The sequence below is a fragment of the Cucurbita moschata genome, unplaced genomic scaffold (assembly GCF_002738365.1).
Source record: "Cucurbita moschata cultivar Rifu unplaced genomic scaffold, Cmos_1.0 Cmo_Scf00130, whole genome shotgun sequence".
Lineage (NCBI taxonomy): Eukaryota > Viridiplantae > Streptophyta > Magnoliopsida > Cucurbitales > Cucurbitaceae > Cucurbita > Cucurbita moschata.
Window position 1 is genome coordinate 90,093 of NW_019268646.1, and position 22,405 is coordinate 112,497.

At 34.8% G+C, this 22,405-nt stretch overlaps 1 protein-coding gene across 1 annotated transcript; it reads right to left on the reverse strand.

Annotated features, from left to right (window-relative positions):
• Positions 1-1,769: 1,769 nt before the first annotated feature.
• LOC111440018 (transcription factor MYB1-like) lies at positions 1,770-10,984 on the reverse strand. The gene is made up of 3 exons (XM_023077398.1): positions 10,821-10,984; positions 3,313-3,442; positions 1,770-2,347 (listed from the first exon to the last, which is right to left on the reverse strand). Exons 1-3 carry the CDS (start codon positions 10,918-10,920, stop codon positions 1,951-1,953), a joined length of 627 nt encoding a protein of 208 aa, XP_022933166.1. The 5' UTR covers positions 10,921-10,984; the 3' UTR covers positions 1,770-1,950.
• Between the last annotated feature and the right edge of the window lie 11,421 nt (positions 10,985-22,405).

Genomic DNA, 22,405 nt, shown 5'->3' on the forward strand with positions numbered 1-22,405 from the left:
GCCTAAATCTCTGATTTCTTGTTTGCGAATACTTTCGCTAAGAACTACATCTCGAATTTCATCGAACTTCAGCTTATTAGATCCTCGTGAACTGCTGATCGCGGCAACAACAGTATCTCACGACTCAGGTAAAGATGACATCAAAATCAATGCCTTAATTTCATTTTCGAAATTAATATCTACCGAACTTAGTTGACTTACAATCACATTGAATTCATTTATATGACCAGCAACAGATCCACCTTTAGACATTTGTAAATTAAATAGTCTCTGCATTAAATACACCTTGTTCATAGCCGACGGTTTCTCGTACATATTCAACAACGCCTTCAACAGATCTGACGTTGTCTTCTCCTTGATGATGTTGAACGTCACTTTTCTAGACAGCTTCAATCAGATCAACCCTAAGGTCTGACGATCCTTGAGCTTTCACTGCTCCATGGTCATACTATCCGGCTTCACCCCCAACAGGGGTTCTTGAAGACCTTTCTCCATCTTCACAGACCAGGGTGAGAATTTCGCCTCCCTCTGATACCAATTGTTAGCTCTAATCCCAAGGTTTACACAAATACCAGGAGAGAGAAAATACAATGAGGAATATTTGTTAAAGGTTTTATTATTGATGACTTAGGGATGATAACAAAAAAAAAAGAGTATATATATAGTTTCAATTTACTAAAGATAGCTTTCCAAAGATTTAAACTAATATAATCTAACAAATATCTCTCTATCCAATCTCTACCAAATATCTACCATATATATCTTTCAGATTTTTACGAAATATCAAATGTGTCGATCTAGGCATCAGGCTCCATATCCCAACAGTTAAAACATACATTATAGGTAAAATTGGATTCATACGATCGTTCGAAAAAGAAAGAAGAAACTGAGACAAGACTAAAGCAAAACGAGCCCAATATTACATAGGCCCTGTCGTGCCATTACCTTAGGTATTTTTCTACTTAATATTTTCTTGAAGATAACTTTTTTTTAGTTCAATTTAAGTGATTGAAAAGTGTTGAAATCGTTATTCTAGTTTCTACACTATGAAATCTTCAAAATTATTAAAACTAATCGAAAATCGAACTTAAAAATGTTTTAAAAAATGGCTCAAAATAGTGTCAGGTCACAAACTTAGTTTAGTTATGTCGTCGAGAGCTGGTTCACTTTAACCGCAGATATCATCCTTCTTTATCTTCTAGACAATAGGGCACAAGCATGGTCTTCTCCTTCGATGGTCTGGTTTTGAGCTTTTGTGGTCGAGTTGGTTTCTTCATTGAACTTCTAAATCTCCTTATTACGAACATTTGATAAAAAAAAAATTTATATATTTTCATCTAGAATCGAAGAGGAATTTAGGACATTAGTATCCTTATTTTCAGGCTAAATCAAATATACCTCAACTTGAATTCATGTCCTTTCTTGAGACGTACTCAACCTTCGATTCCTTCACGAACATCGATCTCATTACTTCCACGAAACTATAGGAAAAGGATTTATTCAAAGCTATAAGGTATATGAAGAGAAAATGACTTCCAAAGAATTTGATTCAAAACTTAATTTCTTAAAGAAATACTTAAATGCAATTCATATTTAGATACGATAAGATCTCACATCAATCAATTAGAGAGACGAACGAAATATTTTTTATAAGGGTGCGAAAACCTATCACTAACAAACGCATTTTAAAAACCTTGAAGAAAAGTTAAAAAGAATACAATATCAGCTAACCATTACCGATACATAAAAGAAATTTGAACTTAAAAATAACCACAAACAAGTTTTATTTTTGGGAATGATGATCAATAATACTTCTACTAAATTAGAGTATCCAAGTGTTGATGGATGTTACCATATGATACCATAAAGGCAAGACTTTTAATATCCAAATTCTTGAGTTGGTGCATGCAAGAACTAACAGCTACAAATATGAGTTTTGGTTGTTCCTTCTCACAAAGAATCAATCCAAAGATCCATTTCTGATACCCAATCATCCCAAAGCTCCCTCTTGTTGCACCCATCTCCATCTGCCATTGCTACCACTTCTTGATCAAATTGGTAGTCCATTTGGATATTCTCCATGCGGATGCTACCACTTTGTTCAATAATTGGTACGTTTTGGTTCTGATTTTGTATCAATATTCCTTGCTTCTCTCCATTTTGATCCTCAACATATTCTTTTTCTTTTGATTTGCTGCTTTCTTCTTGAATAGGCTTCCACTTTGTGGAATTTGGCTTCTGATCACCTCCTTGATGACCATTCACCTTCTTGCTCAAATGGCAATTCCAATAGTTCTTGATGTCGTTTGCTGTTCTTCCCGGTAATCTCCCTGCTATGATCGACCACCTAAAACACCAAAAATAAAAAATATTCTCCTCTCTCCGTGTTAACCATTTAGACATTTTAATTTTATAACATGAACTTTAAGAATATTGAGAAGAACGTTGTTCAAATTACCATACGATAAAATTAAGTTAAGTTTCATTAAAGTTGAATTCAAGTTTGAAGTTGGAATGAATACACTGTAACTAGAACTTCAAGATACTTCAAGTGGGCTTTATTTGTTTTTAGATTTATGGTGTTTTATAGATGTATTTTTAAGTTTTAAGATTTTTTTATTTACATTTAGGTTAATGACTAATTATGGTCCTAAAATATGAAGGTTACAGTTCTTGAAATGAATCATGGAGGATCACGAGATTTATTTGAGGCTATATAATGCTATGTATTTTATCATTTTGATAGTAAAAAGGGAATATTTGTAATTTAGGTTGCATGTTTAAAATCATTCAAGTTTTACATGATCGATCTTACTTGTAGAGTGATTTGAATCTCAAACAAGTTTTCTTTCTGTGAGATATTTAATCAACTAAGCATATCGATCTTACTCTTCCTTGGGTGATTCCTTATCGTTTTAGAGTTTCTGGGTATTTAAATATAAAGATTTGATTCTTGAATACGGTTGTTAAATCGAATTCCTAAGAGTCACAATCGTTTAGGATGAAATCGTCTTGATTTAGAGGTTTTAGCACTTATGATCTAGGGGTTTGCATACCCATGAGGATTTACGAGGATTCTTGATTCCATTTAACTAGGGTTTTCATATCTTCATAAATGTTTTACGTTTAATAAAATCGATGAGAACGAAAATAAAATGTAGAGAATAGATTAATTCGACAAGATTATTAATTCAAAAAGTTTTTTTTTCTTTTAACATTCTTAATTTGTCCAAATTTTTAAACCAATTTTTACAAAAGGAAAGAAGATAAAAGAGATGATAATTGAAAAACAAAGATGAAACAAGAGCTTGCCTGTTGCCAAGGATATTGTGGAGGTTGAGAATGAGTTCGACTTCTTCAGGTGTAAAGCTTCCTCGTTTGATATTTGGACGAAGATAATTCAGCCATCTTAGTCTGCAACTCTTTCGACATCTGTTCAGACCTTTTTCAAATCATGAAAGCAACTTAAATTTTAACTTTGTACAATTCTATTAAACAACTTAGACCTCGTTTTTAACTATTTAATTTTTAAATTCTAAAAATTTCTTTGTTATGCTATCCACGTTCTACCTCTATTTCAAAAAAAAAATAAATAAATGATAATTAATGCCTATCAATAGTCTAGCTAAATCTACCAAATATTGGGCCAAGTTTTATGAGCACCAAATTGAATCAGAAAAATAAATGAACTTACTGCCTAATGTCACGGGTTAGGTTGGATGCAATTGTTTGGTATATGAATAACACGTACTCGTGACCTTATTTATGTGTTATTATTTATGTTATTATATCTAAATGAACTATGGGATGCATGTACCTTCTTTTATGTTTGATTATGACTGCTATGTTGATATGATTCTGGTTATGCCTTGCAATACCCCATATTGTTTCATGTACGATAAATATGAATGAAAGACTATGAATAATGTAGGTACATCTCTTAAGTAATTTACGTTTTGATAAGCATGGAAGTATAATGTACGTTATCTCGTTGAAACATGATTTTTAATATAAGACTTCATACATGTTATATATCATATGATCACAGTTTACTTCTCTAGCATGTTATGAACACGTCACCACGATATTATTCAAGTTCCTTTCTATTTTGTTGGTTTTTGGCACCATAAGCGTGCGCTAGCCTATAGTCAAAGCCTACAACAGATGTTATGAGCCTGTCAAGTGGATTCTTCTATAGGAGCATGAACCGTTTTTAGAGAAGTACTATGCATTCAACCCTATCCATAAAAAAAATTATGCCACAAGAAATAGTCATGAAAAAATAAATTAGATCTCACCAGCATGTTACATATTGTATGTAAATGCACTTCCCGGTTCCAATAGTGGGATCATTGATTTCAATATGATTACAAGTTTATAAGTATTTAAGTTCATGACAAATTTTAAAATTATTTTTGCACAAATAGGCCATGACCTACATGCAATGTAAAGATCTTATTTTTAAAGGAAGAAGTAAGGTCGTTACAATACTGCTAGAAAAAATCGATTGGTCGGCGATCGATCAATCGACTGGTTGACGACGGACATACTAACAAATGCATAAAACAAGTTTAATATCTAACAATCTCCTCCCTTAAACTTATTTCTCCACGAACTTGGATATCAAACTTCTTTTTCAGATGATGAAAAGCATCTGACTTTAATGATTTTGTAAATATATCAGCAATTTGATCCCTCGAACTTACATGGTGCAATTCCACTTCTTTTGTCTTCACATATTCTCTTATGAAGTGAAATCGAGTGTCAATATATTTCGACCACTCATGAAGAACCGGGTTCTTGGCTAGAACTATTGTCGACTTGTTATCGATAAAGATCTTAGTTGCTTGTTGTTTTAGCTTCATTTTCTCCAATAATCTCCTTAACCATACAACATGACAAACGCAAGCAGATACTGCTATATATTCAGCCTCACAAATTGACAAAAATACTATAGATTGCTTGTTCGATAACCAAGTAAATGCAGTGTCTGTCAAGATAAAATGTGGTCTTAGTTGTAATCTTTAGATATTCATGTCTTTTGACCCAATCACTGTCGTTGAAACAAACCAACTTAATGTTGCAATTTTGCGAGTAGAACAATCCATGATCCACCGTCCCCTTTATGTAATTGAGAATCTTCTTTTCTGTCTTTAAATGTGAGGTTCTTGGTATCTCCATATACCTGCTTCCGAGTCCTTCACCAAATAAAATGTCAGGTGCAAGCCAAGTACCTTAGGCAACCATTAGACTTTTAATTTGAGACCACACTCAACATGTGTGTCCATCGACTAGTAGTCTTCAACAATAAATTCCTCTAAGATCTCCTTGGCATACTTAGGCTGAGAAATAAAAATCTCATCTTCATCATGTTGCATCTTAATTCCTAAAAAGTACTTCATCAGATCTTGAACTCCTTCTACATTGAGTGCTTGAATTCTTAAATCATAACGTTGCTGCTTCTTGTAAACATCAAGTCATCGACATACAAACCGAAAAAAACACTTGGCTATGTGAGTTCATCTTTCTATATAAGGAAGGCTCATAAGGGCATTTCACAAATCCTTCTTACATGAAATATGAATCAATTTTTGAATTCCTTGCCCGGCTTGCTTTAGCCTGCAAGAGCCTTCTTCAATTTGTACACCTTCTATTCTTGCCCTTCAATAATAATGTTCGGCAGTTGTTCAACATAAACTTCTTATTCAAGTTTTCCATTTAAGAATGCAGACTTAACGTCAATTTGATGTGTCTTCTACTTTTGTTGGGTTGCAAGTGAAATCAACAATCTCACTGTTTCTAGTCTTGCGACTAGGACAAAGACCTCCTCATAGTCTATCACATGCTTTGTGGCGCTCTACTACACCTTTTACATCTCTCTTCGTCTTATATACCCATTTAACACGGATGGATTTAGAGTCGTGTGGAAATGATTTGAGCTCCTGCGTGTTATTTTTCTTTATAGAGTGAATTTCCTCCTCCATAGTTTTCCTCCACTTTGGCTCCTTATTTGCCTCCTCAAACGTCAAGGGGCCAAAGCCTTCAAAGAGACAAAAATTGTTGAACTTCACCTCGTACTTCTAATCAATTGGACCAACTGGTTAAGTGGAGTCTCAAGTGGAGTCATAGAGCTCCTAGATATCCCTTGTCTTGCATACTGAACTACTAAGCTCATTATGGCCCAAGTCATCATCAAGAGTAATGGGCGATAGTACTCTCTTCTCTCCCTCACCATCAAAAGGAATATAAATCTCTTTGCCAGTTGTCTCCCAGTTCCAACTCTGATATTCATCAAACTTGACATCTCTCGACATTACAACTTGTATCCCTTGCAATTCTCACCATAGCCAAGAATATGCATTTTTGGCTTTTATCTTCAATCTTCGTGCACTTCTCTTTCGGAGCATTTGCATAAGCAACACTTCCAAAGATTTAGAGATAATCAGCTTTTGGCTTCTGGGAACTGTTCAATAGGTAGACAGAACATGCTATAGCATCTCCCAAGAAATCCTTTGAGATATTCTTCTCCTTCGTAATACAGTGAATCATACTAAGAATGATTATATTCTCTCTCTGATATGCCATTTTGTCGTGGCTCTTTGAGGAATCATGAGTTGATGTTGCATGCCCAACTCCGGGTAGAAATTCTCAAATTTCTGCGATATATACTCACATCCACAATCAGTTCGAATCACGTTGCCTGTTCAACAAGACTTTTTAAATTCTTTAATTTTTTTTTTTTTCTGTAGGTACACCTAAGTCTTACCACTAAAATCATCAGTGAAGGTTAAGAACTAATTACTGCTAATCGGATTTGGGCTTGATGGGTCCACGTACGTTAGAATGCACCAACTTTAGATGTGTGGATGCTCTCCTCGCATACTTTGTAAATGATTCGGTTTGTTACTTTCCCACGTCACAAAGGTTGTTGGGAGTTTAAATCCTTGGTAATCCTATCATCATTTCCTTCTTCTCCATCAGTTTTAATTCCTCAAGGTTGACATGTTCTCAAGGTTGACATGTTCATAGCGAAGATACCACAGAGTGCTAGGATCTAGAGTCGTTACCTTCATGCATCTCGATTCCATAATTGAATGTTTCAACGAAAGCATCTTGTTCTTCGTCTTCTTCATGTGAGTAATCAACCTGCTATTTTTATCCAATAAGCCGATAGTCAAGTCACTCATCTTGATATCATATCCTATTTCCAATAGTTACCCAATACATAATAAATTGCTTTTTATATTAGGAACATAATTGACATTCCAAATACAAAGTTCCTTTCCATTTTGAAGTTCGATGTCACTTTTCACTTTTTTGGACATATGGATAGATCACTGAATGTTATGTTGGCTTGTTGACCTTCATCGAGTCTTGTGAAGAACTCCTTTATTACACTCATGTGGTTTGAGGCTCCGAGTCTAGGAACCACATGATTGATTGAGGCGGCTCAATTTCGTTGTATGACGTTAACAACATTGGTTCATCACTCCGCTTCTCATCATCAACAAGAACAGCCTTCTCCCCTCTATCATTGTATGTATTATATCAACAATTATAGTCGTAATAACTAAATTTCTTACCAACATAGCATTGAATTTGTGATTTTTCATACCTTCCTTGTCAACCACGTCCATGACTGTGGCCTCGACCATGAGCCTCATTGCTCAAAGTGGTTATTACAACCACCTCTTCCTTCGACCACCACATTTACCTCTTCCTCAATAGTATCCTCCTCTTGAGAAGCCATCCGTTTGAAGGAAGAGTTGGTTTGCAGTGCTTGTTCCATACTCTTTCCTTCTTTCTTCTTTCTCAACCAACGTTCTTTATAGAATGATAGATAGCCTTAAATTTCCTCGATTAACCTCTCCTCAAGGATCTTTAAATTCTTAAATTCCCGCGACAATGTACTGAAACCGTCGGTGTAAAGACCTCATAATCTTTTCCACAATTCATACTTCTTCTATCATCTCACCACGTCTTTCACATTTCGTATATGGTGGAATTTATACGATGGAAGTAATCATAAATTGATTCCTAATCTTCTTGTTTTTAGTTAAATTACATTAAAATTTAATAATCATTTTCACTCTATTTTATAATCTTAAATTAATCTAAGAATAAGTATGTTATGTTATTTATAAAGTCCATTAAAAAAATAATAATAATAATTTTTCTAAATTTTAATGAAGTAGAGGAATTTTTTTTTAAATTATGGTGAATAAACTCAAATTGGGTGGGTTTAACCAATCATATTTAAAGGAAGGAGAAATTGAAAATTTTTGGACAGTTTTGAGTAACCTACCTTGAGTTTTAAGGAATATGATGACTCTCAATATAACGATCCAGACTCATCGTTAATAGATATTGTCATGCTTTCCTTTATGGGCTTCCCTAAGGCTTTAAAACGCGTCTGCTAAAGGAAGGTTTTCACACCCTTATAAATAGTGGTTTGTTCTCCTCCACAACCAATGTAAAACATCACACTCAACCCATAAATTAATTCGGCAGCTTCATGGTATATAAGAGAGTAACTTTGCAGAAGAAATCGTGAGCTAAAGCAAACTGTATTGAGCTCTAAGAACTGAGTTTCAGATGCCATTGGCCATAGAATTATGCAAAGAAAATAAAAAGGCAACAAGTAGGGTTGGGGAAGGAGGGGTCAACGGTCAACAATTAGATGATTCATTTTTTAAAATTGAATATTTCTCTATCTCGAGATTTGATTTCTTATCCGTTTTTAAGGTCGCAAATTTGAATCCCAAACACGAGCACTCAAGTAAGTGACTATTCTGATCCTTTCTTAAGTTATGTTTGTGGGAATCTTTATGGAATGCCTGAGAAACCTAAGTTGGAATAGAATTAAGATAGAATGAAAGAATTATCACATGATAAGGCACTCGATTTACTCGACAAACCACTAATATGACCTAAAACCATGTAGAGTGACCCCAAGCGACATCTACTGCTCATGAAATTTTAAAGCAATGCCTAATATTATGAAATATGAAGGTAATTTATAGAAGTATTTTTAGGCCATAAACCATCGAAGAGGTAAAATGACAAAAAAAAAAGCCCCTACTATATTAACGATACTGTTTTATGTAAGAAATAAATATCTAATGCTTAGGTTGTTTGCCAAATTTGTAATGACAAACCTTTAGAGTCGGAAATAAGAATATGAGACTCGTGACTTTGCTCTAGTGTTTAGCCAAGCCAAATAGGCTATTTTTTTGAGAAATGCACAACCAAGGCTCTAAGCTTATTACAACAACCAAACAACTAAGAACTACTCTCTATTGACATGCCTTGTGGCCTAAACCTAGGTGGAAAAACTCATTTTGTGAGACGTAGGCTTCGACTATGTTGCGAGAATTTAGGGGATGTCGGAGCCATTCTGGGCCGAATCTAGATTTTGAATCATAGTCCAAATTGCATGTATACACATTTCACAAGTTCATGTTATTTACCGATTACGTGACCTTATAAATCTTTCATGTAAAGGTTTAGATATAGAATTAGAACAATGTAGAGTGGAAGTGGACCATCCATTAAGATCCACTATCCTTAAATCTATCCTAAGACGAGGATCACACCCGCATAAGATTAGGATTAGCAATAGGCAGACTAAGAATTTAGAACTCATAACTCATAGGCTAAAACCTCGAAACAAAGGTCCTTAGAATAGAACTCGTGGTCAAGTTAAAAGTGTGGTAACTCATTTACGTAGCCCTTGCCTTAAAAGGGTAAGCAGAAAACAGTGGCACCACCTACACTTAAACAACACCGTTCCCCTTAGGTACTATCATCTGGGGTAACTAAATAGAGCTCAAACCACCTCCCGAAGTGTCACGACAGGCAAACCCAAGCACACTAACTGTTCGATGAAATGCCTAAAATAAACAATGCAAGTTTATACACACACCACGTGCAGCATTCAAAGCCAACACCCATGTGGCACACATGTGCATCATTGCATTTTTGTCTTTTGAAGGACCATCTCTTTATCTTCCCTTGCTTCTTAATTCAATGCCATTTATGAAACTCGAATCCCATATCTTTTCCATAACTTTTGAATACGATTGTTCATCAACTTGAGAAGGGTTTCTAACTCAATTATTTGGATTGCATGTTTGTCCAATTATGATCACTTTAGTTGTCAGATGGTGGACTCGATTATAGTTTTGACTCGAGAGATTCATATCTGAGATGGGTTTTTGAAATTTTCTCATATAGCCTTTCAAATACATGATAAAATGATGTATTCTCCTTCACATTTTGTACTTGTGTTCGTAAATTTCTCAATGGGCACCTATAATGGTAATATGTTAGTTTTGTACTACATCCGTTGTTAGATTTAGAGTGGAAAATGTTAGGATCACAACGTACACACTCAATCAAGATGAACACAAAGAACAGGAGAGAGAAAATTCAACGAAGAATATTGGCTTACTTCGTACAACAAGAGAAAATACAGAGAATGAAGAAAGTATCGACTACCTAATGGGTATATATATGGTTTCAGTGAAAATATATATCTACCAAGTCTCTACGAAATATCTACCATATATATCTCTACGAGATCTTCACGAAATATCTACCATAGATGGGCATCAGGCTCCATATCCCAAATGTCAAAGAACGAGTATTAAAGAACTAAACATATCGATCTAAGAATTTCCATAAGATCTCTCACGATAGGAACCTAAACCCTAAACAAATTGCTTATAACTCGAACCATCGGGGGCAAAAGTTATGGTCGTTTTAGGAAGTTCGAACAAATAAATATAAAAGCATGAGGATTAGAGAGAAAAACTAACCAGCCAATTGAGGAACACGATGCCATTTCCCTTCACCATATTGCTCGATGCATTTCTTGAGTAAGTAATCTTCTTCCTCAGTCCAAGCAATGCCTCCCATCGGACCTCTTTTTCTTTTTTTCTCTTCTTTAGCTCTTCTTTTGGTTGTTTGATCTTTTGTTTGTGTGATAGCTTTTCATTGGTGAAGGCTGCAAACATATAGAAAGGCTATTGTCGTCAAGGAAGAAAGTGAGTTATTATGTGGAAGAAATTAGAATGGAAAATGGTCCATGTTTCTAAGACACTCCAACCCTATGCATGTTTTTGATGAGGCATCATGAGTATGGGTTTGTGCTCAGTCATTTTCATCTAAGCTATCAAACAAACACAACACTTTTTAAACTTTTTTTTTTTAATTAATTATGTGAATAATTACTTTTACCTTTGTGTAATCGTTTTCTTTTTTGTTTCGAGCACTTTGATTTGGAACTATTCTTAGTGGGCTTGGTCCAAACCCGAGATGAAGAATCGAGATTTGGATTCTCGACATGGGTCTCGCCATAACATGGCATTTTCTGAATGAGAAGATTCTCTTTCTACACTAACGATATATTCGGTCTATCTCAAAGTATTCCTCCCTAAATGCATGTAGTAATCAGAGTTTTGATATCGAATTCAGATTGGGGAGACAACTCCTTCTAGGGTTCGGGTCAATATTTGCTAAAACCAGCCCTCCTAAATGGTGGTGAAAGTTCTTTATTTATAATCATTTACAGAATCAAATAGATTACGAACATGATATTAGCTTATGATCGAAGTCAAATATAATAGATATAGTAAATTGTAATGGAAGGCTAAGTATCATCAACAGCTTTAACTTACGTTCCAAGAGAGAGCTAAGCCTAAACCGAAGTTAGAGAACTCTTTTAATTACAAAAATCATTAGTTAAAATGTCCTAACTTCCTTCAAGAACCATTCTCATGCCCCCATGGGATGCAAACCAAAAAAGAATATTTTTAACTACATTAACCATGGAGAAAATTTACAGTGTTTACGGATTGTAAAACAAGAACCATGAACAATATCATTCCCAAAAGTAATCCTTCTGACAAGAATCTGTGGTTAAATTTGTGTCGTGGAGAGCAATAAAGGTGATTGAAATCATGGTAGTTCTCAGAGCTGAAATCAGCTCAACCAAAATAAACGTACCAACGACTAACTACCAACAAATTTTTTCCGTTTGCCAAATATCTTCATGATTTTTCAAACATTCTCATGGGGTTGAGATGTTTTTACCTTTCATGTTTTCGAATAGTAGGGAGACTTCAATCTTCAACTTTTGACGTGAATCTCTAGAAATAGATTAGTATACTCAATTATTTGAGTTAGGTTCATTTTGACATTTTATAATTTATTGAAATTTTGGCTACCGGTAAGGTGTCATAATCTTAGTAGGGAAGAGAGTTGATTGTGAACATCACGTGCCATGATACGACTAAGGAGGACGGTACATCATCTAACGTGTCACACAAAGTGGGCATTGAAGAGAAGACGAGGCATAAGGAAATAACGGCCACGAGTGATAAAGATAGGCTTGCTAAGGGGGGTTGGGTAAGGCTCAAGGCCTTACCCTCGAAAATCGGGGTTTCAAAGAAAATTTAGGCATGCGGTTTTGGAGTCAAGTCCGTCCATATGAAATATGAATGCTTTCTAGATTTGGTGTCAATCGGACACCGGATGGACGCTCCATGACACCATATGATCGTTTGCCAAAATGACGTCTACTCGAGGAAGATAAAAAATGCCTCAAAATGTACCTTAGGAGAAGGTATGATGTGTTGGTATTGCGCCCCAACCCATGTGTCAGAGATTGAATCATACACCCGCTATCTAATACGAAGTCCATAAATGTAATGGCATTGACACAGTAAAGTCAATGTCTCGATAGAACCTAGATGGATAAATGCTTGGGTTGTCTCAATTTTATGAATGACGTGTGGGCCCGTTCTTGATAGGATGACTGAGTGAGCAATGATGGTCGACGACACCCCGTGACTTGGGAAGCCGCCAAAACATATGGACCATGTTAATTAGGAACCAAGATGAGGTGATCGGATGCGACATTATATTGAGAAACTTTGGTCCAAAGTAGAGGCAAGGTGGAGTCAAATAACTTAGACTAGTGTAGAGACAAATCGGTTGTCACAGATGATTAAACATGCACGTGCAGGTAGCGTATGTAGCTGAACAAGTTTAGATTCTACACAAGTGATGTTCAATTGGCGAAGAACAAATCTCGTCCAAAGTCCGACGAAACAACAAATTCAAACAAAAAATGAATATAGGACTAAGAATGTTTGTTTAATTCACCACACCTAAATGGTGTGAAAATTGTCTTATTTATAATAAAATAGATTACAAGGACATGAAAATAACAATAAATGGAAAGATACTTAGGGTAAGAAGCAAATATCTATGGAAAGATACCTATGAAAAGATATTTGCCTATAATAAAATATCATATAATTTATTACTATATAGGATTCAAATGTATTAAAAAAAAATAATAAAAGAAAATCAAGGTTCAAAGAGAAACCAAGTGTTGGACGTACTAGATTTTAATAAAGGAAGCCGAAGTTGAAAGACGCTAAAAGTTGGAGTTAGGACGATCCTCATTAGGTTTTGTGTTTTGGACAAACTTTGAATGTGATTATATCTCTCCATAATTAACCAAATTGAATCAAAATAATTTTAATAGAGAAATCGCGATAAAATCTTCAAATTTGAGAGGATTTTTCAAACGTAGGTGCCACGTGGTAACCAGAAGAGTGACAAACGTGTCCTGCAATATGAGCGACACATGTCAGCATCATACTGGTGTGTGTGTCAACCTGTACGAAAAAAAGAAAGTAGCGAACTGGTTTTGCCAATATGTAATCTCCACGTGTCAAGCCGTGAGGACAAGTATCCTTCCCTAGGCACATGGCGTACTCGCATGGTGATGCGCATATTTCTCCACAAACCACGTGCGGAGTCCATTGAGGTCGTTTTCTTGCCGGCTTCCACTACGGTTCTAACTGTTTTTTTGGGTCCGAAAACATGCATGAGTGAACCTAGCTAAGTTTGGAGCATTAGAGCTACTTGGCTTTCATGATCGAGAATAGTACGTTTCTAAGAAATCTAGCCCTCTAGGATCGTGAGTTACGACTAGAGGCCATTAGAGAGTACCTAAAGAATTAGATTAGCTAAAAGAGTTGGTCCTGAGAATCCCAAAAACGTGAAATGAGACTTAAACTGCCTAGATGCCTCAAGAACCTAGTAGACCTCCACACTAAGGATGACTTAGAAAGTCTAACATACTTATTAGTAGTAAAAATGGTGTAATCGAAACCTCTAAGGTAATTTGATTTACTTTTGTGTATGGAAACGGATCAAGGCTGGCAATGTGATTTCGTAAACTGGTCCTAAGGAGGGACTTAGGACCACATGGATAGCTAGCTCTTCTGCATATTAAACGAATCAAGGCTAATGTCGCGATTCCAAAAACTAGTCTTGAAGAGGGATTTTTTACTACACTAGTAGTTGAGGTGAATGTATCTATTCGTGTAAAAATGGGTCAAAATTAATGTTGCAATTGCGTAAATCAATCTTAGAAAGAGAATTAGAACTCCATAAATCGATGTTAGAGTGAGTACGTCTATTCTTGTAGAAATGGGTCAAATGTTGAGGGCACAATTTTGTAAATCGATCGGAAAGAAGGACTTGGGACTACACAGGTAAGTGACTCATGAAGGTTTTCTTGGAACTTTGAGACCTACAAAAAAGCTCAAATAGTTGTAGGGTTAGGTCCGAGCTTCCTTGAGCACAGAGAAAAACCTCGAAAAACCTACTAAGAATTGGATGAGACGAGCCCTCCAAATAGGTTTCTCATTGAGTACTTTTATACTCACCCCTTTCTCCTTTTTATTTTAAAGTGTTCATAGGTTACCGATCAAGGTTGGGAGCATTCAAGAGTTGTGCGGTCATAAGGGGGTTCGTTCTGAAGCATCTATTCGTCATTGTAGTTTGAATTTTTTACATTTCATTTTGTAACTATATCCGGAACCCATTTTTCCATTTGTAATAAATCTAAACATCCTCTTGTAATTGAACTTCATTTTGTATTCTAATTTTAGTGTTGTTTGCATTAGTTTGATTTTAATTTTACCCTATTTTTATATTTATTTTGTTTCTTTGGTTCATTGTCTTTTGGGTCATGGTCCCTAATTTGAAGCCCAAAAAATCGAGTCATGACAAACATCAAACCACGATCGCATTCTTGCGACAGTGGGACAGATTGTACGCACTTTTTTTAGCCTAGCAAATAAATCAACCGTGATAAATTCAGATTTTGTAGACAACGTTGGAGTATGCTCGAGACTCAAATCACATTTGTGAGAAATGTTTTATAAAACATGAGTGAGGAAATACGTTTGAAAACAATTTGAAGAATTCAACAAAGTAAGTTATATGGTTATAAACAAATAAAGGAACACCATGACTTAAATAACTTATAATTATGGTAAAAATAAGTGAGAACTAGTCATATCTCCCTACAATACATTTGATGCATTTTAGCTCGAGCGGGTGTAGACATAATTTTGGTGAACCGTCATACATTCTCATGATGTCTTTTGACTGAGGAAATCGACGTTGGTAAGAGGAAATCGAGAAAATCGATGTTGGTGAGAGGAAATCGTTTATGGAGGAAAAACAGCCGAAGAAAATTTGTTGGAAGAACAATGAAAACAGAGAGCGTAAGATAAGAAAATAATAGAGATGACAAAAGCTTATGATATGACTTTGCTGAAAAACGCCGTCAAATTGTTTCTCAATTAATTAGACTATTTAAAACAAACGGGGCAAAGAAATCTTGTGTAATAGTCAAAATCACGAGCTAAAAATAACCTATTCCATTTTACTTGTGTGCCTAAACCGAGATTGTCTAAAAAACAACCCGATTCAACTCACTAATTTTAATAGAAAAAATCACTTTTATTAACAATCTCCTCCTCACGTATATCTAACTCCGATGCACGAAGTTTCTCAAATTTTACTCGCATCAGAGACTTGGTGAAAATGTCTCCAAGCTGTTCCTCTGTTCGGATGGAGTCAATCTTGATAAGACCCTCTGTGTAGCTACCATCGAAGCGTCAATAACTTTGTTTGGCAAGAGTAGTTGATTGCACCTAAAGATTGTCCAAATGGCAAGCTAAAAATAAGCTATTCCATGTTTACTTGTGTGTCAATTGAAATGTCTTAAAAACAAGATTCAACTAACTAATTTGAAAATTTGAAAAAAAAAGTAAATAAAAAAAAAATAGTAGTCTTTTATCTAACACCCGACAAAATATGAAATAGTAAAGCATGATCGTAACATCCTCTCCCACTCAATTGGTTGACGTCTTTGTCAACCGACTCTCCGTAAACTCAGTAATGTAGGTTGAGGCTGACTTCAGGTCTCTCAATGTGCTTCCAACAGATCTTAGCATTGAGGAGTCTCTTCCAATCTGCAAAGAACGGTTGAAAACCATTTCTTGGTTTGTTGACTCTTAGTGTCTTTTTTGTCGGAGTTTCTCCTACTTTCTTCGCTTGGGAATTATTCTCCTTTATAGGAGGTCTTGTCGCCTCTCTATGCTTGATATCTTTCTTGTCGGGTGAGTAACGTTTCATGTTCAACAAGGCTAGTATACATCCATGGGAGCAATTGGATCCTATATGATGCATTCCCGACTTGTAGATAACTTCAGCGAGTATTCTCCCACCAGCCTTTGACTCTTATTGCTTTAATCTTGGAGTTGATCTTACCTCAATTTGATCAAAACTCTCTCCTCATCTTGTAACTTTCATGGTCAATGCTTCTAATCGGTCCTTCCCTTCATCCGTCTGGATGGTATTTCTGCGGTAACATGTGTTGTTTCAGTGGTTTGTCTCTGTCTCCCTCTTTCAGCAGAGGTGTTGGCCTTGCGTTTCTCCACAATGGATGATAACTAAAAGTGGGTTTGTGGGTCTAATGGGCGCAACTGTTACAAAGTCATTTAGCTGCTCGTAGAATTTAGCTAGCTCAAATTGAGTTAGGAGTTGTGGCCTTGTCTTGTAGGGCTTTTAGGGCTCCAAGGCCCTAGCCGACTCTCTTTAAACTTTTCTTCGACACTCGTGTCACCTCGTCTCACAAACATTGTGTATTCCTCGACTTAGCTTAAATGCACACTCTTAGTGTGTTGGATGATGTACCATCCTCATCAGTCGCATCATGGCATGTAACGTTTCAGATTTTTCCATTTTTGCCTTATTTGGTTGATTTTTATTTTTATTTCTATATATGACAAGGTATTATGTTATGCATTTATTCTCGCCGGAAAATGTGCAATTTTCAACCAAGAAGTTATTACCTAAAAAAAATAATAATAATTAAATGTAATCTCCCCGAAAATAGAGAGATTCGTGCTGGACTTTTATTACCTAATAGGAACATTTCTATTTTTCTGAGTTTCCTTATCCTAAAACCTTAGAATGCAATTGTTTTCAGATTATTTTTATATTCCTATGTCCAACCTTTTACCTCCTTTGAAAACGATTTTCTCTTCAAACTTTCCTCCAGAACCTTGGGGTTGCTCTTCGGAGGAAGAATCGGATAAGGAAGGCAAGGTTTTTGGAATAGGATCGAGCCGCAGACGCACACTCAGAAGCTCCGGCAGCTTCGCACGCGTACACAGTGCAGGTCGGCTCGCACGTGTACGAAATCGGCTCGGTTCCGTCAATTCCCGCAACTCGACTTGGCGGCTTAGTTGGCCGGCTTGACAACTAGGCTTAGCGGCAAGGTATCACTATAATATATTGATTCCAAGGTTTTTGGCCCTTCCAAAGCTGTTTCTGTCCTTAGTTTTACCATGTGAGGTCAGTATGGTTCCTAAAAGTTAAAGACATATTAGGTCGGGGGTTTATTTTGATAGGGTATGTTAAAAGTTAAACCTAATAGGGTATGATAACCGCAGCTCAACTTGGCGGCTTAGTTTTACCATGTGAGGTCAGTATGGTTCCGCTTAATGAATTACGTATGCATGGGTGACGTCACTAATTAGGTTTAGAAAATTAGGGGCGTTACATGGCACTTCTCAATCTTAGCCCTCACGTGGCCAGATGGGCGCCACTTGAGAGTTGCCCTAGGTTGTGACACCTAGCACCACTAGGGAAAACCTCTTTATTGAGCTCAATAGGTAGACATGTATGGAGTACGATTATGGTTTTAGAGAAAATGAGCTATCCTATTCTTATGAGTACTCCTCTAGGATCTTTCCATAGGGCACAATGAATTGAGGCGCAATTTGCGCAAGGTTGACAAAGGATCTAAACATAAGTAAAACATTAAGCTAAGAGAATCATAAATCCCTTTAGTTATAAACCCGAGGTGGGTTAGAGCACTCCTTGAAGGTCAGTTATGCAAAATCCTGCAAAGGTCAGTGCATATGTTAAGCCACAGTTTTGTTCATCTTTAAGGGGCAATATGAGCACATAGCCTAAGTCTTCGTATATAAGAATAAGTTTGACGAAAGGCTACAAATAGATTGCTTACTTAGTATTTTTATACTCATTCCATGTTATTTTACTTTTTTTCAAATGAAGCGTAGATCATTGTGACGAAGGGAGCATGCAGGACCGTGTGGCTGCCCGAGGGAACCCTGGACTAAGTCTTTTCCAACTATGTTGTTTTTATTATTATTTTAATGTTATCTACTTCTAAAACTCGTGCTATTTTATTACCTGTTTTTTATGTGATTCCATGGAATGTTTTGTACGTTTAAATTTTTATTTTTACATAAGTTTGAATGCATACGTAAATTTTTTTTTTTTGTCCCCTGCTATACAAAAAGAAAATTTCTACCACCTTTTTACTCTTGAATCTGCATGGTGATCCATGATTCGAAGCCTCGAAAAGAGGTCGTGACAAAAACTAAAAAGGTTAAAAGATTAAAGCTCAAATTATAAATATCTTAAAATACTAATGACCCTTTTAAATTTGTTAGTAATGACAAACAAATATTATCGAGTACGGAATCTTTAAACTAAATTAAGTTGTGGACCACGCCAACATGATTCAACACAAGTATTATATAATCTATCTATGTGGTTAGCTACGCTATAATAATGTAAGAATTTAAAGTTAAGAGCCAAATACATAGGTGGGACACCGCCCTACAATCCAATGTTGAAGCTACAAAATGATGCCAAACTCTAATAGCCCAAGTCAATTCACTTAGCCTACTAGGTAAGTACAATATAAGCTCGTGGAAATCGAGCTAAACATCACGTGTTTTAGCATCTATTGCAAGGTGGTCATATAAAGCCACATCGAGTGTTTTCCCTTACTAGTTATAGGAGTATTCAAATTACTCGATAACCTAACCAACCCAAACTACTTAATCGAAATCAATATTTTTTTTCAAGTTGAATTTTTGGAAAATCGAAAATAGGGTTACTAACCCATCCGACTCTATTTTTAATATTATTATAAAGATTAAGAATATTTTACGTTTGTAACCAATATTAATAATACACTATAATTTATGAATATTTGATATTTAAATTTTGTAAAATTTTATAGTGGATAAATAAACTTTTTTTTTTTAAGATTTAAAAAAATTATGACAACTCAACCAAACCAACTCAAAATAGAGGATTGAGCTGGGTTGGATTGTAAGTTCAAATTTTTTTATTGGTCTAAACGATTTCTCCCGCGTAACTCAACCTAATTCGTATGCACCTAATCAGTTACGATCTAATTTAAGTTAATTTACACTCTGAACCACTCGTAAAAGTAATTTAACTCAAATGTAGTAATCACCGGTCTCCCTAATTTTCTTTTATTATATTTAATTCTCAACTTTTTTTTTTTTTTTTTAAGTAATTTCTCCTATTTTCCACCCATGAATTAAAATAAACTAAAATAAAATAATACCCTGCTGCAGCTCCCGTCACCAAATATTTCCCACTTTTTAATTTCTTTTTTTTTTTTTAAATAATAATAAAATAATGAACAGGTTTAGAAGCAGAAAAAGAGAGTACGAAAAATCCAGGGCGTTCAGAAAATAATTCAATACGTATATGCGGGTCGGCTTAAGCGTCGGTGAGATAAGACGGGTGGAAGATAAACAAGACTGTCACAGACAGGCATGTCAGAATAATTTTCCCCTCCTCACTCTTGTCTTCCAACGCGGGTCCCAACAATCGAGGTCATGTTGACTTTTACTCCTCTTCCCAAAAACGCCGTGTCGTCAACGACTTATTCGACGTGTCGGCTCCTGATTAGTTGTGCGTATTACAAAAGCTTCTCTCGATTTTCGTGTATTTTCTTTTTTGGCCCAATAAGTCAATGTTTTGACAGAAACGCCCCATTCTTCACGCCACGAGGTGAAAGCCTCAGCGTAGAGATGAAGTGTTTGGACTTAAAATGTCGGAGTTTAGAGTGATTTTTTCTCTTTAAAATAATTGTTTTATCTTTTTCTAATTGGATAATATTATTCATGAACTTTTATTTAAAAAATAATTTACTGTTATATAATATATATATATTCATTTATTTGTACTTTTCCCTCATTATAATTTTTTTTAAATAAGTTATAATTATTATAAAATATATAATCTAAATCCATCCAGAGTAGAAGTATTATGTAACGAGATTGTACCCGACTTAATCTCAAAATATTTAATATTTTATATAAATCTATTAATTGAGAATATTAATATATTAATATGCAATTTAATTATGAATTAGAAACATGTCGTGAAGGACCGACTTACTTATATTAGTTATTTCATGGCCACAACTTGTTCTATAATGCATAAGATTGCAACTCTAAATCTAACTGGAGTGACTTATAATCGATAAAAATTGATTAATTTACAAATTTAATTAATTAATTAATATTTATAATATATAAATGCATAGAGTTCTATTGCTAGATTATAATAACATTAAAAGACTCGATTTAGTTGAAAAAAATTGAAGCGTTTCCAATTAATATTTAATATATAAAATACAAAATTATATTTATTATATTTTTAATAACTATATATTAAAATAAATAATATGTATTAGGTATATTAAATTGAAGTACATTTAAATGGGTGGTTAAATATAATTTAAACAAAACATTATATCATAATATATTAGATATTGAAATATATTAATTTAGATTTGACAATAAATTCTTCCCGTTTCTTTTCTCTAACTCGTTTGAGCTACAATGAAGAAGGTTTTAGGAAAGAACTAGTCCGAAACTTTAGATCTTTCTCTCAAATTCTTTTTTCTTTCAAGAAGCTCGTTGTTTGAGTCACAACGAGTTTATTAGAGAAGAGGTTCTACAGTTGGAAGTGGTGGGACGGGAATATAAAACAATAAAATAATTAAAACAAAAAGGTAAAAGAAGATGAAAAAAAGAGAGAAGTGGTAGAGAGAGTGAGAGTTAAATAAAAGGGGTGTTTGGATCTGCTAGTTTTCACCAGGGATAAAAATAATAAAGTATAGTCCAAAATGCATGGTAGGGTATCCCTCCAATTATGGGGTACCCTAAATTTATTCAATTAATTTATTTTCTTCAAATATGGAAATCTACCTTTTGGTTTCCGAATCCATGGATCCTCAATTGTCGCTACCAAAAAGGTGACCAATCCTTTATTATTATTATTATTTTTTTTTATATGATTATTATTATAATATTCCCAAGTGTTTCAGGCTAGGCTTCTTTTGTCCATACACTAAAATCTTGTCCTCTTTTTGGTAGGTTATGACTTTGACTTTTGTTCCATAACTTTTACAAATTTATATAAATTACTCCACACCAAACCAAATTAATTATTAACCACCTTAATACATCCTATGCTTTACTTTGAGATTCAAATGAAAATTAGGGGGTTTAAATAACCTGAGAATCTCTCACTAATCTCAACTATTAAACTCAAACTATATGAAAGTTATGTTGACTTAGATTTGTTTTTCGGATTTGATTCGCGGGTGACATAACCGAAATTAAGGTTACAATCTAGTTTACAAAGTTAGGAACCTAAAGCTCGTTCTTTCTAGAGCTTGCCTTGACGCTTGTGTATAAGTTTGTCCTTCTAGAGCGCGGACCAAACTCCATTTGAACTGTAACCTATTTTGAGCTTTGGGAGAGTTAGGAACTTAAAAGTTCGTCCTTTCTAGACCGCGACCAAACTCTGATCTGTTAGAGGTTTGGAGGGCCACTAACCCAACTAGAACCTTTTGAATTTTCGGAGTGTTAGAAACCCAAATTTCGTCTTTTCTAGTATTTATGTCGATATTAAGAATATTTGACATTTGTAAGTAATATTAACGATGAGTTTGACTTAGGAATGTTTTTTTATGTTCGGTGAATAAATATAATTTTTTAAATAATAATAATAAAAACAATACCAAAAAATAAACCGTTAAATTGAGTTAAAAATTTCTATTTTCTTAAGAAGTCACCAACCTAATCCCAAAATTTAGAGCGGATTCATAAAATATATATATATATATATATATATATATATATATATATATATATAT

Coding starts and splice junctions, on each gene's coding strand:
- LOC111440018 (XM_023077398.1), bottom strand. CDS start 10,920: ATGGGAGGCATTGCTTGGACTGAGGAAGAAGATTACTTACTCAAGAAA. Junction 3,443..10,820: donor TCGTGTTCCTCAATTGGCTG/GTTAGTTTTTCT, acceptor GATTTGAAAAAG/GTCTGAACAGATGTCGAAAG. Junction 2,348..3,312: donor CACAATATCCTTGGCAACAG/GCAAGCTCTTGT, acceptor TTGGTGTTTTAG/GTGGTCGATCATAGCAGGGA.